This window comes from Notothenia rossii, assembly GCF_949606895.1.
Source record: "Notothenia rossii genome assembly, chromosome: 9".
Lineage (NCBI taxonomy): Eukaryota > Metazoa > Chordata > Actinopteri > Perciformes > Nototheniidae > Notothenia > Notothenia rossii.
In genome coordinates, this window is record NC_136907.1 from 70,733,118 (window position 1) to 70,757,363 (window position 24,246).

Consider the following 24,246-nt stretch of genomic DNA (forward strand, 5'->3'; position numbering starts at 1 on the left):
TTATACCATACTAATTTATACAATTATTATGCAGTGTCTCTAATAAGCTTGTATTCATCATAATATAATATTTGTATTATTATAATTGTATTATTTTGTTCTGAATACAAATTTAAAACATCATAGCAGTCAGATAGCCTCCCTTAATCCACACCTTTGACATTACATACAGGGCTGCAAGGGCTTCTAATGGGGTCTGTCTCTACTTGATATTGCTGACATCTCTATTGCCACCATGGCTGCTGTGTAACGGAGCCCAGCTGGTTTCTATCAGTGCTATATGATCTGTCCGGGGGCAGGGGCTCAGTGGAGGAGGCCTCAGCAGCGAGGCTGCGGCTGGGCGCACAGCTAATGATGTCCCGATCTCTGCAGCCTATAAGGTCAATCCAATATCAGGGTGTCACACAGTAGGAGAGCAAGAAAAGAGAAAGAGAGAGAGAAACACAGACCTGAGATGGGAATGTGCATTCAAATGTCATTCACTGGGAAAAAAGCATTCAAGTGTGCACATAATCATTAGAGCTCAGTGGATATTAAATCTAATTGCATGGTTGTGTTTAAATGAAAAACGCCACAGGACAGAATATATTCTTTGCACAACAAATGTATGATAAAATCTTCTAAGTATTGACACAAAAATACAGTGTTGGATTTTTTGTCTCTACTAAATGGGCTGCACTGACAACATCTGCAATTTTGCAAATACCCACATGCTTCAAACATCAATGCAAACACTACACACACACACACAGGCACACACACAGGCACACACACACACGTACACATGATGGTGCGATGCGAGGCAGATGTTTAAATGAGTGACATATGGCCTGTGAGATTGACAAAGCGTAGCCTATCGTTGATGTGTCTTTTGACACAGGATGTGGCTCGGCAGATAAATTCTCTGGCCAGCGACAGCTCCAGTTGAAGGATGGGAGCAGGCAATCCAACCAATCAGTTTAGTTGACAGATTTCTGGACTTGAAGCTCAGATCACGGATTTAACTCACGGCAGTTTTCCACTAGCCATATCCTTTAAATCGAGCTTTTTATTTCACCTTTTTGACATTTTGAAGTTTGATGTGTCCTCACTGCTTTGTTTCTCTGTAAATCATTCTGAGACACACATTTCTGCACAGTATGATTTTTTAAAATTCATTTAGCTCTATTTGGCAAATTCCCCCTTATTGGAAAAAATTAATATTGGGCTATCAGTCACAGTCTCGGGGGAAATTTATTTTGGGTATGAACAAAGGTCCACAGTATGAAATAGGTTCATTCATCACATACATTGATAAGCAGTTTAGTCAAAAGGCACAAACAAGGAAAAGTATGATAATGATTATTGTAAAAAAAAATCAATTTGTCAATTGTGGGTCAATCGAAATAATGACCTATTCAATTTTGTTTATTTCCCAACAGAGTTACCACTAACCTTCTTGCTTTTTATAAAAAAAAAATGACACATACAAACTGCACATTCAATTCCGTACATGCATGCAAACATGGAATACCGTATACATGGATGACATGTTTAATATTAGAGTTATTGGAGGCAATAAATACAAGCCGTCACATGATCAGAAAGGTTATCCAGATTATCTAAACTACTTTGTCTGGAAACATTGACAAATTAGAGAACCTTCAAATTGTGTATTACACTCTCTTTAGGCTAATGAAAATCATTTCAAATGTCAAGATTGAAAAATTCAAAACATGAATCTTGGTTGGGCCAAATTTGACCCAGAGTCACCCAAAACAATTAAATTAAAAAAATTTTTTAGAGACCTTCAGACTTGGCAACAATTGTCAAAATCTTTTTTGTAGTGTTTACATAGCTGCTGTGGAGGATATCATGAAGCCTTGTTCTGATAAAAAAAACTACAGAGAAGTTTTCATATCATTTTAACTTGAAACGGGTCACGGGAGACCCGGACACAACATAAGGGTTAAGAATAGGTTCAGGCCACCTGCTGTGGGTTTGTTGAAACCTACAGTATGACCATTTTACTTCTTTGTCCCATTTTTGTCAGAAATAGGAATGAACCATATTTTCCCTTTTTTAAACGTGATGTTTCAGCAACCGTTATACAAACAGTTTAAAAGCTAACGCTACAAGGTGAAATCTACAGTAATATACCATTAATGAATCTTTGGCTTGGGCACACTTTACTCGTTAGAGCAGAGCCCTCCGTTCTTTCCTTGCTTCAGAGCCTCTGTGGCGGAAAGTCTCTCCCCCTGGACCCGAGGTGTTGCTGGATTAATCAGCCCATCATCCTGCTCAGCCTTACACCTCCTAACCTGCCGCACGACACCTGCAGACCTGTCGCCGGCCCAAACCTCTATCACACCTCCGGATGCCCATTCTCATTCATGGGGTGCACCAGAGGAGGAGAATTTGACAGATGACAGCTTGGTGAGATCACTTGTCTGTGATTCAATGTTCAGGGATTTGATCCTGGACAAAGATGACGATGATTTGAGCTGAAGCACCACTTCACAAAATCACAGGATGCCCATTTTAAGACCACAATAAAATCTAAACTTTCAATCAGTCCAAGAAGTCTAGCTATCTTCACCGGGCACTCACATGATACTTACGACATAACTGAGAATGATACGTTTGTGATGATACTTAGAAGCTCTGCCAAAAAGGATATCAGGAGAGATCTTGGTTGGCTTTTTAGAAAAGGGAATGCTTGAGTTTAGAGCGAACACAGGGACTGGGTGTTGATCTTTTCAGGGCTCTGTATAAGCCCTGACGGAGGAGACAGCTGAAATGAGCCATGGTGAGATATTGGGAGAGTCAGAGCTTTGGCAGAAACTCAATAGAGCTTTAATGACCTGCAGTCAGGGCCAGCAGTGGCTCACTATAGAGCCAGGCTTTTCATTCTTCTGACCTTCAGAGGAATGAAGGACAGGAGGATTGCTCATCTGACCTGTGAGTGCACCATCATATCATAGCTGAGGTTGGAGGGCTTTGAAGGTCTGAGACCTGACAGCAGATAATGGCAGTTCAATATCATGCAAGTACAGCACAAAAGTACTATTATGTGCTTTTGTTATACCATTACAGATAACATTTGGCTCACCTTCATTTCTGTACAGTGTGAAAATCAAATCGCCCAGGCTTGCTCGAGTAATGTAATCAGTGATGGCCAACCTGTGTGCCTTGGACCATTATCAAGGCGTCTTCAGAAGGAATAAGTCATCAAAGATATTGTTAAATATTCTGTCTGCGTTTGCTGCAGCAGTCATTCAAAAGAGGAATATTAAATATGAGATGTGGTTACTGTTTACCCTTGTTGAACCTATCAAAGCATATTTATTTTATTACCTATGGATAACTGATCTTCTTTTTTTTTTATCAATATGTTTATTGATTTTCAGCATACAAAAAGATCACATACATGCGAAGACATAGAGCCCAAAGCAATACATACATATACACAGGACAACTACATTACTTTACATTAAAGACAAATAACAACACTAAATTAAATTGGTACATACATACAACAAGGGCACTTTAATACATTGACAACCATCCAGTTTTCCAGCAATAGGACCGTATTTCTGCAGAGGCTATCACAGTAATTTAAATTTGAACATACTATATCATATTATCCTGCCCCAGGTTCGTTCACAAATTGAGATAGGCCGTTGTTCTTGGTATACTGTATAAAACGTCCCCAGACCTTCTGGAACAGTTCTTGTTTGTCTTTGAGAATGTAAGTGATTTTTTCGAAAGGCAGACATAGAGAAAGTTCCCTTAGACACTGTGCAATACTAGGTTTGCCCAACTTTTTCCATGTTAAGGCAATCACTCTTTTTGCTTGTAATAAACAGATATCTATAAAAACTTGTTCATAACGCTGTATGTTATGTCCATCCGGATATACTGTTGGCCAAGTAGGAACGTTTTTGGTTCCAGTTTTAAGCTGATCAATAAACTGATCTTCTTTTAACATATTTGAAACAAAATGAAGTATTTAAAAATCTCAAATACCCCATGCAGTACTCTCATAGGGTTTCTAGCACCCTCATTTTAGAAACAGTGTTGCAGAGTTAAATCATGATAGCAATAAAGATTGAGTCATGATATGTTGGTAAACCTTGCAAAGGCATACCTTTTCCTTTATGTGTCATGTGTGAGGGAGAATGAAGCAAACTAAATGAAAACATAAGCATCAGGTAGTTCAGTAAGCAGCACATTACAGGGTGCAGAGGTGATGGCTGTTACTTGCTATCGGCACCGACGTCTGATCAAAACCAAAACAGTCAAATCTCCCGGCGCTCGTGTTTTCGATTTGCCACACGCCAAGCACTCCGCCCTTTGGAACGCAGCCCTTGCCAAAGCGGTCCCTTTGAGGACTGCAGTACAGCCAGTCTGGGCTTTTTGAAGTACACTGCTTGGCAACTCTGCCTTGATTGGGATTCACGGGGCATCGGTAGACGAGGGGAAACACACTCCACATTAATTAACACCTGGCTTCATTATCTGTCCCATGTGGCAGAGTCCCACTGGGGTAAATTAAACACTGCCTTATTACCATGGGGGATGGTGATGGAATTTCATGTGTGTGTGCGTGTGCATTTGCTTTGCTGTGTGTAAAGCTAAATCAAAGTCATTTGTACTTGCATATTTGTTGCTTTGTGTGTATGTGATCATACCTGCATATTTTGTGTATTGGTGTGTGTTTCGCTGCATGCCTGTAGCTGTGTGAGCTTGGTTGATCAGATTCCCTCTGAGGATTCAATAAAAAGCTTTAACATTGCTTTAATGAGAGGATGTTTAATTCTCTTTGCCACGTCTCTGCCTTTCTTTGCAGAGCTCCGTATTCCAAAGCAGTCTGGGTGAAACGCCGCCTGCTTGAGTGGGAAAATGTATACCTCTCTTGTCAATAGACTTGAGAGAGAATTCTTAACGGGCAGATATTTGTGTGTAAAATAAACATATCAGATGAATTTTACAAGCATTTCGTTTGATCATGTAGAGACAGAGCATGACACTAACAGTTACAGGGTTTAAAAACAGATTAAAAACGCACCTATTTGCCGCTGCTTTTAATTGAGCTGCCCATACTCACACAACAGTATGCCTTTTTTAGTCATGTATTCTGTACCTGCTGTGTTTATTTAATTATTTTATTTCATTACCTTTGCTTAATATGCCTGTTTTTAAATGCCTTTTTAATAATGTATTTATGCTGTATTTTTTCTTAAATGTCTTTTGCTTTTAATCTGTGAAGCACTTTGAATCGCCACGTGCTGAAAGGTGCTATATAAATAAAATTGCCTTGCCTTGCCTTGAAGGTTTCTCGTGGTTTCTCATTGGCTTTAGCTGTGCAATTTTTTGGGAAAAAAACCGAATACAAGATGGCGTTTGCAGTTTGCCTTTGGTTGTATTAATGCTTTTCAATTGTTTTATTTGAACTACATCAAGAGAAACCTTAAAAGTGTCATTGTACCGGTTTATAATGACTATAAAGACCATCTTACAGTACAATGTTTTGTCATGAATAAATAAGAAATTAGATGAGATGAAAGGTTCAAGCGAATACATGCGATTTAAGTTTTAGAGCAGCTCGTTGCCATATTTTTGAAAAGGCTTATCTCTTCATTCAGCTCTTGCTCCATACTTGATGCACAGTCAGTTTTAACAAGCCTTTTATCGAACTCCTACAAATAAAAGAAACACTTCAAAGTGGATTGAAAACATTTAAGCTCTATCAAGACAGTTTGCAATTGGTCAACGCCAAAAAATGACCTTTTCCACCATGTGTGACTAAACTCATAATTGTGCTTCTTCTTTTGAAATGAAAGGGCCCCATTATGCTTTGTGGGTTTTTCCCTTTCCTTTAGTGTGTTTATATACTGTAGGTTTTTGTGCAAAGGCTCAAATCCCTAATATAAAGTTCCCTCCAGAGGGAGTTTTTCTCCCACACACTTCCCCCCCTGCCTTAAAACAACTTAATTGGACTTCTTTGTTTACTTCTGAACATAGGGAAACCGCTTTGAAACACTCGTGTTTCTATTGGTTAGCGCTCCAACACATTGCACTCGATAGGCTAAGGGCGGCTGACCCACAACAGATCTGCTATCCAATCAGAGCAGACTGGGCTCTGGTTTCAGACAGAGGGTGAACAGAGGTGCTGCAGCACAGGCAGTATGAGAAAAATAACGACCTTTCTGAACATTAAAATATGTACATGTCACGGAGAAGGCACAAAATACAAATATGCATCAGAAAATGATCCCGATAGGGCCCCTTTAACTGATTTCAACCCTTGCTTTGTATGGTGTAAATAACAATGTCCTCAAGGATGGCTGACCTTTGCTAAGGCAACAGACTTGATCTCATCACGTCTTACCAGCCCAGAATCTCTATTTCTATTTCACTCCTATTAGGCTGTACAGAAAATGAAAGTATAATCCATTTGCTACCCTAGCATGGCTCTACCTTAACAATGCCCTGATAAACTATTCTAAAATCATCAGGTTATTGATTTTGATTCTTGGTAGTTTCATATAAGCAGCTTCAAAACACATCAATCTGCGGCTGAGGGATTTTAAGTGCTCTCTCATTGAGAAGAAAATCGGAAGACATAGACTCAGTTCTCACCCTGTTACAATGAGACGCAGGGGTCATCGCCGGGAAATTGATAGAAACTGGGATGAAATTGAGACAGCGAAAGAATGAACGAGACACAGCGAGAGTGAAATTGCTGCATTGTTCATCAGTGTGTTGGCTCATAGTGTTTCAACTCGTCCTCCATCTTTTCAATATGCATAGTTTTTAGAGGATTTTATTCATTTGAAATGCCAAAGTGAAGAATAAAGCATGACTGAAATGTCACCCTTTTCATTGAGCATGATAAAATCACACCGGTCACTTTTGGAATCGGACATTCGTTACTTTGATCTGCCTCTCTCCCTCTCTCCCTTTCCTTCTCTTTCTCTCCACAGCACACTCTCTTTATACTCTCTCAGAGATCGATATGGCGTGACAACATGATGGCTGGGTTTCCTTAGGGGAGGGTGGTCGCCACAGTTGCCTGTCATCTTGCCATTAATTCTCTCTTTCAAGTCTTGGTCCTTTGACTCAGTTCATGATGTCTGGAAATAAATAATAAAATGAAAACAAAAACATAGAATTCTGCCATGTAATGCTTGACCTTTTCAAAAACCACAGCCAGTGTTTTGACCTCTAAGGGATTCTGGACACACAGACCATTCAAAATGAAAGTGCTGCCTGCAAATATTAAAACCTTTAAGGCACAATTTTGGGAAATTCGCTTATTTACTTTCTTTCAGAGAGTGAGATGAGAAGATTGATAGCAATCTTGTGTGGTCTGTACATTACAGTCTAGAGCTTATGCTTGGATATCATTGGCCTAGCTTAGCAAATAGATTGGAAACAGAGGAAATCGATAGGCTTGGTTCAGTTCAAAGACATAAAAACCTCACTCATAAACATATTTTGTCCTTTTCGCCTAACATGTACGCACACTAAAATGTACAAATTATAATGGGTTAAGGGAAAATTATCTTAAATTATGTCAAGCAGCTAAAACCAGACGCCACATGATGCGATTAAGTAAAATATTTTTCTAAGACTTGATTTTGCTCAATATCTGCATGACTTCTTACCTTAGAAACATATTAAAGTCATTCCAACTTGATAGCCTCTTCTCCACATTAGTGCTATCCTTAATATTGACTTTGAAAATTCAATTTCTCTCAGTTTCTCAAGCCACGGAAAGAAACTCGTATGTGTCTGTTATTATCATCCTATATTAATTCCTGTATAAGATTCAAGAGGAGTTTACCTGCTGTGTAAATATACAGGTGAATGTGCTCATTTTCAAAAAGGCTCTCAATACACAGTTTCATTCTCACAAACACACACTTTTGACGGTTAATTTCCCTGGTTGATCGCTTGACACTACTACCAAAATTATAGACCGTGTCTTGAGGGAGGGGAAGTCTTTCACAATCACATGTACTTCCCTGCTATGAAGGGAAAAAAAAACTTTGGCAATTGGGTGAGCCAAGTTCAGTTCTTTTGGGCAGCAACGCAGAGCTACCCTGCCAAATAGCTTTGGAGTAATTCAATTACTGTATCTTTTACAAGAATCCCATTCAGCTTGTCAGGCGTAAAAGAATGCTGAATGGTTGTGCAAGCACTGAAGCCTGGGAGGGCGCAAAGAATTCAGTTTAATGGTGAAGGAATTCTTTTTTTAAATTACAGTGTGGACAGCCTTGTTGTTACCCTGTTATTTCTTTATTGAAAGGGCAGAAGAGCTGTGTCAAAGAAGCTGAGACACACAGGTTACCGCAAACCATTTTTTACTAAGAAAGTAATCAATTCAAAGCTCTGAATACTATGGCTCTCAAAAAACTGCTGTATATTTAGTATCGACAGGCACCACACACTCCTATATAACTAATTGTTTCCTGTGTAATCAAAAGTGTCTGACAAACACAGTGATTCATCGATGAAACAGTCATTCTTCCATTATAGAAATGCCGAACGAAAACGAAAAATGCATTCAGTCTGTAACAGCAAATTAGCTATATGCTGCTGAACTGCTGGAAAGAAGCGAAGCTGAGTCATATCGTGAGGTAAAAGGATTTCCTTTGAATTATGCCAAAATACAATTTTATCTCCAGCAGTTTGGTTCCCTGAGGTGTGAATGCGTTTTTCTTATCCTGCTTTAAAATTCAAACCTAAAGGGAAAAGGGAAGATTTAATATCTTATGTAAAGTTTGTTGATCTAGAATTTGAAACCGGATGAAAAGTGGGGATGTGGTCAACTGACTTTCAGTTGTTTTTCTTTCAGTAATCTGCCATTCAAATCGAATTCAAAGACTGTCCGAATTACTCTTATTGTAATTATGTATGAAATGTAGACTGTGCTTTTAACCCACCCTATCAGCAGTGGGCAGCTACTATACATCTCAGTGCGAGGGTCCTGTGCATTGCTCAAGGTACCAGTCCACTCCCCGTACTTTGTTATTCAGGGACTTGACCCAACAGTGCTACCATCCAAGTCCCCATATACTGCGCTACTGCCGCCCCATAATCATAACAGCTGCTTTCTCACATCTAATGGAAGTATCTGATTTCAGCAATGGATTTTCAGCTGGTCACGAGTGTCACTGGACTCAATGCTATAGGTCAAACATGTTTCCAACAGCTGATTATTAAACTTACACCTGCCTGCAGTGCAGCTGTGTTATTTAATAAATGTAATCATCTCTTATGATGATAGGGAAACAAGACTTGGATTAAACCAACGTCACAATTTCATGAAGTCATATGAAACAATGTGTGCAAACCTAACATTGGACTCCATATGGGTTTAACTGCCACAATGTTTCATCATACAGTACTTGAGTTCAAATGTACTAACATTGGTATGAATTCATGTATATGGATAATAGACAATATTTGTATTAGTGAATTAGTCTTTTTTTATAAGCTATATTTCCAGTAAGAATAACTATTATTGTAATTTTGTTCTGTGAAAGCAATAGTTCTGCTTACACCTGCAGAAAAATATTCCAAACTGTCTTTCTACGTGTTTTGTCTGCTTAGAAATTCTTTAAACGAAAGAATGCGTATGGTTATAAGCGCTCCGTATTAAATGGCAAACATGCATTCAAATGTTAAGCAGCACAGAAAGACTCTGTCTATTCAAACCACAAAGCCCATCGCTCTCTATTAAGGTCCCATGCATAATTCATCTGTGTTTGTATTTACAACCCTCTAAGAATTAACCTGTCTCAGATCCCAGGGAATAATGCCGACACATCTCCCTCAAGTGCTCCCCTCATACAGCGTCCAACCTCCACGTGTTTAAACAAGGCATAGACATTGTGCATCATCAGCTGCCAGAGAACAAGAGACAGGGAAATTAGAAAGCTGGGACACAAAACAGGTGGCAGGCGAGTGAAAGAATAAATGATGACTCCCCCCTCTCCGGGCGTCAGGGGACATGTTGCATGTCATCTCAGTGTCTTAGTACGCAGTGGTGCGGTGATGATGTGCCGGGCAGGGCCATTTCAAAACAGAGTCAAGGGCACAGGGTTGACGGGAAGCTAAACGCTCCAACTGTTTGCTGTCCCCAAACAAATACAATTTATGGATGAATGAGTGCAGGGAACAGGGATCAAAGAGTTATGACCTCTGAACTGCTCTTTCATTTAAGCAGCTAGAGTAGTTCAAACTGGTTTTCCTCACACACAAGCTGTCTGCAATCGCTGTCTATCGATCCTAGCCTTTTCATTAAATGATGGCGGTCCAACATTGTGTTGAAGTGTCAGACTTCTGTTCATATTATTTTCTAAGAGATTGATGGCATCAGCAATAGATTGACTTGTGGACAATGTCCCCTAACCCTACACATCTCAAATTAGTAATATATGAAGTTAATATACTTGGAGTTTTGTTTCCTGCTATCTAATGATATTTAGTTCGATATGTATTGTTGTTTTTGCTTCTCCAACACATGAGGGAACAGAAACAATGACATAAGAGAACCACAGTTAAAAGAGGAGAAGGGGAAATCTTAAAGGAGCTCTATTATGCTAATTTGCAGGTTTATATTTGTAATGGTGCCTCTACTGTGACATGTCTCCGTGCTTTAATGTTCAAAAAGCTCTTTATTTTTCTCATACTGCCTGTGCTGCAGCACCTATTTTCACCCTCTGTCTGAAAGCAGAGCCCAGTCTGCTCTGATTGGTTAGCTCCCCACTGCCTGAAACGACTCGAGATGGTCCGCCATATTGGACAACTCCGTACAGCTATCCTACTGAATAAATATTTACTGTGAATGTATGCAAAAATGTATGGCATATAGCTGTCTAACAGAAGTTAAATCCATTTCTCACTTATTCTGACAATCTACTTAACCCCAAATAAAAGAACTCAATAAAAAGAGTTGTTAAATAATACTGAAGTCACGTTGTAATAACAATAACTCATCTCTCTCGTTTTTTTTGTTTTCTTTTTGTGCTTTGCCAAACGCCACTGTGTCAAGTGTCCTACTTGGGTTGCCGTTACGGAGTTGTCCAATATGGCGGACCATCTCGAGTCGTTTCAGGCAGTGGGGGGAGTAAGAGTGTGGGAGAGAAACTCCCTCTTGGAACTTTGTGAGTTTAGCCTGTGCAGACTTCTGCACCATGTACATGCACAACAACCTATATAACACACTACAAGAAATGGAGACCCCCAAAAAGCATTATAGGGCCCCTTTAACTTGTGCAGCTTAGCTTTAGGGTTAGGGAATGATCAGCTGAATATTGTAAAAGTCACAATATGGAATTCATTTATGCTTTCACTTTGCAGTCTTAACCACAACCTTTCTCAAGTGTTATTAGCATCACATGGAAAGCTTCTGTCTCTGGTTACACTTCCTGTACTTTCTTGTATCTAAAACTGCCAGTAAGCTCATTCCAGACAGCCAAGAGCCCAACGATTGAACCGGCAAAGCAAGTTAGAAGGCTAATATATTAACACATTGTGCAGGACATAGAGTTGAGGCACTAGCTGTTCTACAGATGTATTATGTATGTCCTGACCTCTTGGCCTACATGTAGCAAAGGTTACTTTTTTTGTCTATAATCGAATAATTTCTAAAGTCTATTACGTCAATTCCTATGAGCATGTAAGACACAGATTGAATGTTCACAATGGCTCCCATCATTGCCAGCTAAGATAAGTCTGCTGCATTGACTGTCAATAACGTTGCAGTCTCCGAGCAGCTTAGTAGGAGCTCTCGTCTCGTCTTTCCTCGCTAAGCCTCCGAGGGGCCGTGTGGTGATCTGGCAGCCGCAACGCCTTTCATCCATTCTGAGAGAGCTGAATAAAGTTCAGAGGAATTACAAGAATCCACCCAGTCAGACTCGGAGTAGCTGGAATAAGCACCATTACTGAATCAGTCTCACAAATGTTTATACAATTGCCAACGTGACGGGGATGAATCAGCATGGCTGCAGATACTGTGGAGCATGTAGGCCGATGACACCTAACTCAAAGCTCACATTCCTTCACTTAGATCTGTTGCCAGATCACTGGAGATGTTGTGGGAGAACAGAGAGTCTGTCAACTTCTTCCTCCAAGATTTCACAATTCAAACCACCACACCATTGAGTGAAAAGTTTTCCTAATCAGCAGGGTACTAATCCAAACACTACTCCACCATGGCAGTCTCCGTTAGCAATGCTTCACAAGGGTGGTCCGTTTAACAAAACAGAATGTGTTTACCCAGCAAATTCACTTTGTGAAATGTTAAGACGCTGTGGCAGCCATCTGCCAAACGCTTATTTATGTTTTGTGGAATAAACACATCCATGCCCATTACTTGGCATCTACAAATGATTTGGTTCGACTCTGAATTGCATGGAAATTAAACCTCCTCATGAAGCAAAGTAATGACCTGCCACCTTTGTGAATTGCCATTAAATCCACCAAAGCCAACCTGATTTAGACTTAAGGGAGGGAGAAAAGCGCTGTAATTAAAAATACTCTCATGTCTGCTAACCATATCAAAAAATGAATATGAGAGGTTTTTTAATGCAGATGACGTTCAGCAGGCATTCTTATGCATTAACAGATATTGTTAATTAAATCCCATGTGGTGCAATAGTGTAATTAAAATCTTTCCTACGAACATTCAAATGGGTCTAATTGGATAATTTGTATTAATCTATGAAAATTCTCAAAATCATTCCTCATTAGTTGCAGCCCAAATGCATGAATAAGAAATATTACACATTTGGAAAATAAATGGCAATTCATCTATCTTCTTAAATGACAGGATACGTCTTTCAATGTCTTAGCTTGCCCACTGCCTTTAAGTGGAAAATATATTAAAGCTGTGTTGAATGATAGTGAGTGACAGTGCCACAGCGCACCACGGGAGAACAGCTTTAATACCAACACAATTTTGAAGAACCCCTGAAGGTCTGCAGCTAAAAATAAAAACAGGGCTAACTCCCTGATGCAGAACACCTGTCCTAGACACCTTTTTTTCCTGGACTCTCTTTTATTACTTTCTCTAAAGAGAAAGCAGGCTTGGTATTAGAACAAACACTGAAAACGGTTTTCATTACCATTTCATCCAAAAACATCAACCACCTCAAACCTAGACTTGTAAAAAATCCACTCTTGAATGATTAATGCCCTTTTTCGGTCAGCAGAGATTAGTTTGGACAAAAAAAACATCCTTGAGCCAAAAAGATGGCAATCAAAAGCACAAGACAGAGGGAAGGGAGGGTGGACGAGCCAACCAGGACTCTTTGACCGTCCGCCATGAGGGAAACCAACTCCTGGGGAAAGTGATTAGACTAGGCTCACTGCAGGTAACTTAGTGATTGGCTAAAAAAGCTCATTTGCATGCTGCTCTCATCTCCAACAAAGTCTCAGGAAGCACCGGTGGATAAGGTCACGGTGTCTGTCTGCCAACTGAGAATGTAAACAGATCAAAGGCACCACAGCCGTTTAAGCGAGTGCAGAAGGAGCCTGCGTTTCTGATCATCTGTACAATGATGACCTCAGATTCAAGTCAGAGGTGATCCTGTCAGATGCAGCGACGTATGAACACTCGCATAACAAAACCTTTTAGTTAAGTTGAGGAACAGCTTGAATTGGCAAATGATACGAGGTGTGGATATTGCAAATTCTATATTCTACCCGTGATCACTCCTGTCCTGTTATTAAAGATTGAAAGTGTTTGTCGTAAACAATTCCCTCTGAGTGGGTGGACAATCCACGCCTTTGATGCCTGCTGTAGTTCTACAATGTGGAAAGGGCCATGGCAAAGTTTAGGCGCAATCCAGATGTCTACATCTTACATTGTTTGTGTAACAGTAGATTAACGTTTAGTGGTAGCAAAGTGTTTTGTGGTTGAGTAAAATGTATAGATCGGTGGACTTTAAACATACTAGCTTTTTGTTAGATTGTCTTATTGAAAAGTGTCACACAACCTTTCTCCCCTATTATCAGGGAATGATAGGGTGTGTTCTCTGGACACGTAGAGTTTACTGAATCCTTTTGGATTTTAAAGCGTAAGAGAAGCAGGACGCACAACTAAGGTTGCAAAATTCCGGGAATTTTCAAAGATGGAAACTTTCCATGGGAATAAACGGGAATTTATGGGAATTAACAGAATGTATGCGAATAAACTGGGAATTTTCAAAATTGAAGGTTGGCTCTTCATAAGGAACTTAAATATAGTTGGGGAAAGTATATTTTAGCATAATCTTGACTAAAACAAACAGATGCCATTCAAGTACACTTGAATATCCATGCCATAGCACACTGCTTAATGCATGGCTATTAAGACCACACCCCCTACAGGCACTGTGCATTCCTCCATCACATGCACAGTAATATTTAACCTTAACATTCCTGTGTTCGTTCTTCAATGAAACAAATAATTGTTCAATAAAATAATTTAAACTTGTTCTGTTCCACTTAAAAAAAAAATGTAAAAAAAAAAAATCTGTTGAAATGTCATGTTTGTTGTTTAATTTTGCATCGAATATTTCCAAAGTTCCCCAGCTTAACTTCCCATGGAAATGTACCGGAAATGTACCGGAAATGTTCCGCCTCTTTGCAACCCTACGCACAACTAGCAACATTGCTAACATCAGTTGAATTTCAACATCAAAATAGACTCAACTAGCATGTATTGTAACCATTATATTATCATTTGAAACTTAACAAATGTCCAGTAAAACAACTTGGTTTATTAATCTTAACTATCAACTATAAACACAGAGTAATACAAGAATATTCAACAATATTGTAGGAATGTTTCAATTGAAAATATATATATAGACAAAGTTGTTCAAAAACAACGTCAGGTACCAACAGTTACTGTGTAGCCAAAGGAGGCACCAGTCTGACCACTATGTGTCTCTTTCTACTCCCTGCGTTATTTTAATGTGCTTTTCGGGATAATCAACTGATGATAAAGGTTTTACTGTTTGTTTTCATATAAAGCTTTACAGAACATAACACCTGACTAGCAACTTGCTTCTTTGTCATCCTACAGTGGCATTAAATGTCTCAATGCCATCTGGAGCTGCACAAATTAAAACTCTCCTTTTAAAGATGCTCATTTTAATTGGTAAATATTTACTTTCAGGGGCTCTCAGTGGGCTCACACGCAACTTCTAATGAAGCACTTTAGAGCCTGTGGGCTCTTGCTGTTTCCTTTTGTGTGATTCTAGACAAATGCAACCTGAGGTTGAACTGTTGATAACGGTTGATAAGGGCCAATGAAACACGACGCTGAGACTGCTGTGAGCATGCAGTGCATAACAACTGCGCCAGTACAATTACCCTATCAGTGCTAAGACTGATCGTGTGTGTGTGTGTGTGTGTGTGTGTGTGTGTGTGTGTGTGTGTGTGTTTGTGTGTGTGTGTGTGTGTGTGTGTGTGTGTGTGTGTGTGTGTGTGTGTGTGTGTGTGTGTGTGTGTGTGTGTGTGTGTGTGTGTGTGTGTGTGTGTGTGTGTGTGTGTGTGTGTGTGTGTGTGTGTGTGTGTGTGTGTGTGTGTGTGTGTGTGTGTGTGTGTGTGTGTGTGTGTAGTTCTAAAATAATAGTTCTAATAATGCTTTAGTGTTTGCAGGGATACTTTGTTTGGCATGTGCCTGTGTTTGCTTATTAGAGCTAAGTGGTACAATTTTAATATTGTCATATTTTTGGACCAAATACCTTAATTTGTCAACATGCTGTAAATGTAAAAAAACATTTTAAAAGAGGAAAATAAATAACTTTAAAGTTCTGCAGCGTTTTATGATATAGCACAACATATATCTATCTATTCAAAGGGATTAAGAACAAAATACCTCGCATTTATTAAATGGCTCGTTAGAATATGCATAAATGACCATATGAGGCAGGTACATTCTTAACATATTACAGATCATACGAGAAAAATCACAAGATCCAATCCAGCACATCAGGCTTCATACAAAGCGTTTCCACCAATCAGCTTCCAGTGAGGAGCTATGGGTGTGGTTAAGGTGGTTAAAAAAACATCACCTGCTAAATATTTGTTGAAAGTGCCTTCCTTTTCTCAAACAGCTTTCAATGGGTTTTTCTGAATGGTTCTCTCTGACAAACAATCTGTGACCGCAGTTTAAAACCTTAGTACTGTCAGAAAAGACACACATTTGATTTAACTCGGCTACCAGATGAGTAATTTAACTGTGGTTCATGCCTAATGACTTGTTGCTTGCATGTGCTGTACATATTAGGGTGCTGATACAAACCATTGGATCTTAACACCTGCTTCTCAATGATTGTTTATTGATGTGTTTCTGCATTGTGTCTGTGCTGCTTCATGTAAGTGCATCCAAGTGTGCACACTGTTTCAATGTGCACATTAATCTCTGACGCAGCAATAGCTCGGTGCCTTGTATGCACCGCTCTCTATCCCTGACCCAGTACTCTGTGTGATCCTGCCTACAGCCTCATTTGTCTCCATCACGGGACGGGCGAGGTTACTACTCACCAAAGCGCAGTACGTTTCTGGCGGATCTCCACACGTGATGTTTGGGGGGTCGAGGGCCACTCGCAGGTACTTCGTCATGTCAGTGCCTTCTGGCTGACAGGCCATGTAGTCCCACGCCAGTCCCTCCTCTGTATAGATCTGGAACTTACACACGTCATAGTGTCCCCAGGCCGCGGGGTAGTTTTGCATGGCGTGGGCCACGCTGGTGCACCCAGCTTGAAGAGCGAACAAAACGGGCAAAAGCATCGCTGATCTCATTCTGTGTGTTTTTTGTTGAACTTTTCGTTTTTACAGCTGCTGCTTTGTCATAAAGAAATGACAAAATCGCTGAGAATTTTCTAATTCAACTTCAGCCAAATGGTAGCATGTTGCTACTTTTGTATGAGCAGCTTCAGGCAACGATTCGCCCCCATTTAGTTATTTTGTTTTTTCGATTGCTAGCACTTCTGCCTGGTTGATGAGGTGTGTCAACAAGGGGCTTTTCACAAGTGTTGGGTGTTGATGAAAGGGTCAACTAACAGTCAGATGTGATGGGCAGAGGGGAGTGACACTCCTCATAAGTCAGCGGCTGTCAGATGTTCTAGCTTGATCTCCTTTCAGTTGTGGTTTTTGCAGCACACAGCATCCTATAAGACAGAAGAAAAGGACACTTTGGTGAATTTAACAGACCATATAAAGCATTTGAGACATTGTTATTATTACTTTTGAATTATAGTATATATTTAAAGTTCTACATGGTTTAAGGGCACTGAGGTGGATAACATGTGCGTCACATCACCTACTACCACTCACACACACACCATTTATACACAAAGACAATGCAGCAGTCCACTATTTATACGTTACCCTCAATAATAACCTTGCCAAAATCAGTCTATACAATTCAAATCGTGCTTGTTCTGCGAAGCCTAATCTCCATTTTATTTTCATACAAAAAGGCTTATTTCCATGTGTCATGTAGCCGCATTTAAGTTATTGCTTTTACCGATTCTCTTGCTCCTTTCACTGCTGAATGTGGGGTTGCCTTTGTCCCAAAGCTTTCAGAGGCATTTGGGAAATATTAAAGTAAAATTGGGAGACAGAAATGGTCTATTTGAGGGATTGTACGTTTCCCGGAGCTATCACAAGCCATCAGTCAGATGGCCTAACTCATCAGGTAATGGTGCCTGGCAGCAGTCAGTGGAGACGCACACAATCTCAATGTCTCAGGTAAATGGTCTGTGTGCTGGTGGAGAAAAAAATATGGAGCAGCTATAACAAAACTACCTGCAACAGAGCAATGCAACTTTTCAGTAAATAGGAGTTAGGTGTTAACAGTCAATGTGCTCAGTAGCCGTAGGTTTGTGAGAGAAGTCTGTGGAAGTATCCGCTAGTGGCTCTTCAGAAAAATGTACTCACATTACAATTGAACGTTTGTCTACTTAGGACCAAATGTCAACAAGCATGAACAGTTATCCCTTTTAAAAGCCCATTACAAGTTTGCAATGTCACATCACATTTATTCTAACGCAGATTCAGACGTAAGCTGTGCCTGTCACAACCACTGGGAACATGCCTTTCCCTTCAACAGCTTTACTCTCTCCCCATTTAGGCTACAGCTGTGACTGACAGTCAGTGCTGAAATAAAACAGTTTCTGGTAAAATTGGGTTGGAAGCATGTGCAGAGTCTTTTATGTTCAGAGGAAAAAGCTTCTTTTGGATTTGTGTCACGAGATTACCGTTTTATCAAGAGATTATCAAGTCATATACAATTAATTAAGGAAAGAGTTTTAATAAAAAAGGTTCATCGTGTGAAAGGACAAAGGTATGGATCACATTGTGGAAACAGAAACTTATCTTAATGAGTTGCTACAGCTCACACACGCAGGCTGGGTTCTGTGCTCCCTGCTGACATATGGAGGCATTAAAATTCAGTATTTTAAATTGGCCATCTTGTCTTTGACTGAAAATGGTGCCAATTTGAATACATTTGACCACATCTAAGGCAATCACCTCTTTTCTTTTCCCAACCTAACGCCCGTTTTACAAAAATGACTACGGGCTTGAATACATTCCAAATGTAATGACAGATATTCATCTGAAGCAAAATGAATATCTGCACCACAATTCAGGCTCGGCAGACCTTTCAACCTGAGCCATGTCAGGAGGTTTGAAGGCAGGCTTCATTTGATAGACCTCTGGTGGGAGGGGAAAATAAACTGGTGAAAGAAACATTTTAAGGGAGGGAATTTAGGGTTTTAAAAAATGCTCATGTCAATCAACAAGACTCCTAAGGTGAGGCCAATTACAAATTTGATAACACGGCTGGAGCTCTGAGTGATGAATGAGCGATTTCTCTTGCGTGTATCAAAATTCATAAATATAAATGTCAGTCGCTGATCAGCGATGCGTCACAGGATGGACCACTCTCCAACTCACATGGCGTCACACACACACACAAGCACTCAGACACACACCTATATTCGCCCTTTCATAATGCTGAGGTTGACTTTCATTATAAAGACAGGTAAATTAGGTACCAGCTGCAGTGTCAGGGAGGCTATTCTTTTATTTAAAAGGGAACATTCAAAGCTAATAAGCGACAGCAAATTGAGCTGACCGCGGGGATATTGGATTTAATTCACAGACACTTGGAGTAATGAAATCTTCAGATGAAAGGAAAATGTGTCAGGATTCACAGTGAACCTCTGCTGACAGATACCATTCAACATCAGAGCACAGCAATTTGAAAGGAAAGGGAGTAAATCATGCAGTAACAAATGTTTTAAGACCCGTTTTCAGTTTTTTTTTAAATGAAAAATAACCTACATACAACAAGTGTTTTGACACCATCTTGGCTAATTTAAATCCAATAGAGAGGTGGAAATAGGAAAAAAATATTTATTATAAAAATTACACTCTGACACTATAAATATACAGGAATTAGAAACTACTCCTCTTGTCTCCCCCGCCTTTTCATCATACCTCGTACCACTATAATGCACGGAGGAACTAAGGAATGTCATAATTTAGCTGAGAGAAATATGAAGTCAGATTCTATATTAAAAGTCATAAATATTTGAGCAGCTCTCCGTATGCAGGGAGAGAGAGAGAGAGAGTGAGAGCTTAGGGTGACCATCCCACCCTCACCCTCAGCTTCCCCCTCTTTCTCTCTCTCTCTCTCTCTCTCATTTCCTTCACTTGTTTTTGAAGCCTCTGAAACACCCCCTTGTGTCCGCTTGCATTCCATCCCCTGGGCAGCTCAAGCATGGCGGAGTGTCTTAAAAGTCAGCAGGCAGCCGTGCCCCGTGGCTTATATTGCTTACAAACTCCCAGCCAGACTCTTAAAAACCATGGCGGATGTATTCTATTCATTTTATAGTAATCCCGCTAAAGTGTGGCTTTGCTCTCTGTCTCCGAGGGTGGCTTTCTGACCTCCTCCTGGCTCCCTTAATGGGCAAAGTGGAAGAGAGCTGTCCATGGTGATGACATACTACGATTCACAGTAGTACACCTGTATCTTAAACACTGTCGTCGATTTCAAGGTGACACTTTTATTGATTTCAGTATAAAAACAAGAAAACAGCCCTTGACAGCCTAAACTGATGCCCCATCTGCGGTTTACCTCGCAACAATTGCTGTTCTGTTGTCTTGCTGTTTCTTTATCGAGCACCTGGTAAGGATTTTGGATGTGTACACGCACAATGCCGCCTCGCTGTGTTTATTGATTGTGCTGACTTCCAACCAATAACTTTTGATCCATAGCCAGTTTGAGCAGACTGATGCTTTGTGGCCGGCTGATGAGTGCAACAATAAACGTGTTAATGCTTCCAAGGTCCTCCGCGCCAAGAACCAAACCCTTCCATATGAGTCACAGTGGGATCCAATGGCAAGCAGAAGCATGTCTGTACTGGCAAGCATTTGTCTTCTCATTGTCTTTCACTCTCACAGGGTCTCTCATTCAATCGGTCAGCCCTGCTCTTTCTCTCTTCAAACCCTTCTCCATTTCTTTGTCTCTCAACGGCACCATTACTGCACTAGATCTATAAGCACATTAAACATCACAATTACTGTCCAGGGGCTCCACCTTTAGCCTCTGAAATTGGAGTCACTTTTTATTTACAACAGTGACTGTCTGTGCAAAGAGCTTTTACCCTGGGAGGATGTGGTTGATGTGGAGACAGTGTGAGGGTCCCTCAGTGAGGAGCCCAGCCAGAGAGGCAGTGGTGCAGCCTGCCTGCACCACTGCATGCCACACATGAAATTTGATGCCATACATTATTCAAAGTTCTTCTCCAACCACTAACATGCAAAAACGCAGAACATGTTGAATACATTCTAAAATCTAGGACATCTTACATTTATGCAATCAAAAACACACAACAGAGAGCAAGGGAAAAGTCCTTGACGTTATAGTTTTTCATGTGATAAAGCACGTTTCAAAGTAAGATGCACAGAAAGCAACCCTTAGGCACACACACTTAGATATTTAACAGGAGCTGTCTCGTTATGTTCTGGGTCAGATTTTGCGCAGAGGCGAGGCACACCTATATCTGACTTTACTGACCTGCTGCGCAACAGGTTGAAGTCCCATTATAAAACAAATATTAATCGGAAAAATAATAGTGATGTTTAAGTGCATACGTTGTTTTTAGGCTTCCCTATGTTAAACAATACCACTTCAAACCTGATTAGAGTGACAGTTAACCTATACTGTGATGGCTCTATAACTGTGACGGTGTGCACAAATAGGAAAATGAACAATATGAATGTTCAAAGCTCGACAATACTCACATTTAAATTCGCTCCTGGGTCGAGCTGCTCATTCAACAAGTTAACAGCCAAAAGAAGTTGCAGCAGTACTTTGATACGCCTTCGAGTGATTATTCTAATTTCACCAGATGAATCAAGAGAAGCGGCATTCAAATGAAGAGCTAAACGTTTTCTCTCTCTTTTTAAAAAAAAACTTTGTTTTAACTTTTGAGTCTCACTAGAGTAGCTTTACTGTCCATATTTTGTTCCGGGACTTGCTCCCATTGAGACCTTTCCTTTCGCGCCTGCAAACGCCGCCAAGTAACGACAGTCCACACAGGCTGTTTGGCTTTACGCAGCACTGCTCATAGCGCAGCATATATCGGAATGGCGCACGATAAATACTTCAACAAGACGTTAAGGGGATTCGCAGTGGTCGCAAATGCATTAAAGTCCATCAACGCGTATGAAAACACATCCTGATGTTGAGCAACTTATGGAGGCTTTTGGATAGATTTGATAGTGTTGCCGAGTTGTGGACCGTAAAGGAGGAGGGAGATAAGCAATCTTCCTCAAATGGAGACGCTATGTCCAGTTACATACGAGCACTCCGCGGGGTCCTAAAGACAATTCAGACTTCCTTGTAAATCTTAACTTCAACCATTGTTTTTTACGACGTGGTTAAATTCGAGCAACTGCGTAAAATAGCAAACCTTCCCTAGAGTCGTTTATCTAACGATTCAGCCTCAAGATCTCTTTTTTTTCATAGTAGTTAATATTGTGTTTTAAATCCAACTCTGACTTTATCTTAGAGGGGATGCTTTTGGAAAATCCCTGACAGCATATTTCCTCCCGTTCACTCATCTGAAGGAAATCATTTAAAACTAATTAACATGGCATGATTTGTTTCGTCGAAAGTCGAATCTTATATTTAAAGTTGCTCCAAGATGTCAACAGAGTATGTGGTACAGCCTCTACGCAAGCCAATACGCACTAACATCCATTGAAAAACAGTTAGAACATTTTCGACTTCAGCAAACAGTAATTACAGTGTTCAGCTCTGATAAGACGTGTCATCTAACGCCGTGCACACCACAGCTATGTGTTAACTCATTGCGATTGTATTATCACATTTAGGATCCGTCAACATGACAGGGATTCATGTGGAGAATAAATCAACCAAATTTAAACAGAGGCAAGTCCTCAGGACATACATTAAAAAGTACACAATTAGAATACATTATTAGTTGGAAGGATTTGATCGCCGAAAAAACTAAACAAAATATCTGGAAATATAATGTATGTTGGTTGTTTTGTTGACGCTCATAACAACCTGATAATATAGACGAAGTTTCCACTACAACACTGCTTCAGAACTCGATGTTTTCGGAAGGACAAAATAAATATCTTACCTTCCATTAAGATTGTGTGGATTTCTGCGCGTGCAGAAAAAGGAAAGGGAAAAAAGTCCTCCAGTCGAAGTTGATGGTGTTAATAGTCGGCGAATTTTGAAGGGAGAGCTGATAGAATAACTACAGTTAGGTGCGTATACCGGGCTCCCTTGGCGAAGAGTCATAGGTGTCACCCTCTCCACTACAGGGTGCCAGGCAGCACGGCAAACAGCCGCGGTGACGGGTCGCTTTGAACACGCATTTTAATTGAGGTGTAATGCCAACTGGTGGAGATTGCACGATAAGAACAACCGCGCCCACCTGAAGGTCACCACAGTAATTGAGTGGACTGTATCCCATGTCGGTGCAAAAAAACTGAGTTGTAAATGTACTGTAGTACTCCAGACCCTTATATTCTCAAATCATTTTAAGAGGTGTGTAAATTGATTGAGTTCCATCGAAGCCACAAAGCAACCAGGGTGTTTTCCTCTAATCATTTAGTTAGAAATGTGAAGGTGCACAATTTTTTTTACATTATATTGTTTTTACTCCCTTCTGTTAACTTCTTGCATTCATGTTCAGAACCTTGGACAGCTCTTGTGCCCTATGGCAACTTCACCAGTGGCTTTATAATCAAGAAGGTAACGCTTTTTCATATTCACAATGCTTTAAAACGTTGTTTGGCAAAGTAGACTGTGATGAATACAGTTTGGGGCTCGCAGTGGGTTCCTTTCTTTCCCTTATATAGATTGTCCTTTTTTCACCCACTTCATTCTTTTTATTTCTAAATGTTAGAATAAACATATTGGAATGAACCATATCAGTTTTAAGGAGTCCTTTCATTCCATCTCTTCCTCTAAGACATCAGAATAGACACACTTCATTTCTTAACCTGCTTTCTTTGGTCTATATCACTTTTTCTTTGCACCTTGATCACTATGAAGCTGAGGGTTTTAAAATGCCCCCAAATCAGCCTGTATTGATTTCTGGCAAATTAATATGCAAGGGAAGACTTGTAATCCCATTAAAAGCCATTTCTTTTCTGATAAAGGCAGATTTGGTCCAGACCGGAGCTGCATGCATGACAACAAGTCTCTCATCCCCACTGAGGTAAAGTGGCTCACATTGTATCAGAGGGTTCAGCCTTTGCTTGGAGCGACTGCTGCTCTTGACATTTCCATTAAATCATTCCTCCTGGAAATACTACCATGGCGCCCTGGCAGTCACATGCATGACTGTGCTCTGTTATTTTGATTATAAGCAGTGTAGATAGATAGATAGATAGATGGATGGATGGATGGATAGATGGATGGATAGATAGATAGATAGATAGATAGATAGATAGATAGGTAGGTAGGTAGATAGGTAGGTAGGTAGGTAGGTAGGTAGGTAGGTAGGTAGGTAGGTAGGTAGGTAGGTAGGTAGGTAGGTAGGTAGATTGGTAGATAGATTGGTAGGTAGATAGGTAGATAGATAGATATGAATAGATATATTGTGGTTTTGGAAGTAGTCAACATGTAAATAAACAAAAAACATACTTCCATTTTGCAGTAGTTTTTATGGAGTTCAACTACATTTACATTAGCATAGT

The 24,246-nt window shown here is 40.1% G+C and overlaps 1 protein-coding gene across 3 annotated transcripts in view; it reads right to left on the bottom strand.

Annotated features, from left to right (window-relative positions):
- LOC307017658 (netrin-G1-like) overlaps positions 1–22,813 on the bottom strand; it is a 57,738-nt gene extending 34,925 nt beyond the window's left edge. For 2 of the 3 annotated variants that reach the window (XM_079647324.1, XM_079647322.1), the window contains exons 1-2: positions 21,307–21,783; positions 16,534–17,159 (exon numbers count right to left, since the gene is read on the bottom strand). In XM_079647324.1, coding sequence (XP_079503450.1) covers positions 16,534–16,791 — 258 coding nt within the window. In that variant the 5' untranslated portion in view covers positions 16,792–17,159; positions 21,307–21,783. Of the gene's footprint in view, positions 1–16,533; positions 17,160–21,306; positions 21,784–22,676 lie in introns of those variants that run through there. The other variant, XM_079647323.1, reaches the window with a different exon arrangement.
- Positions 22,814–24,246: the final 1,433 nt, after the last annotated feature.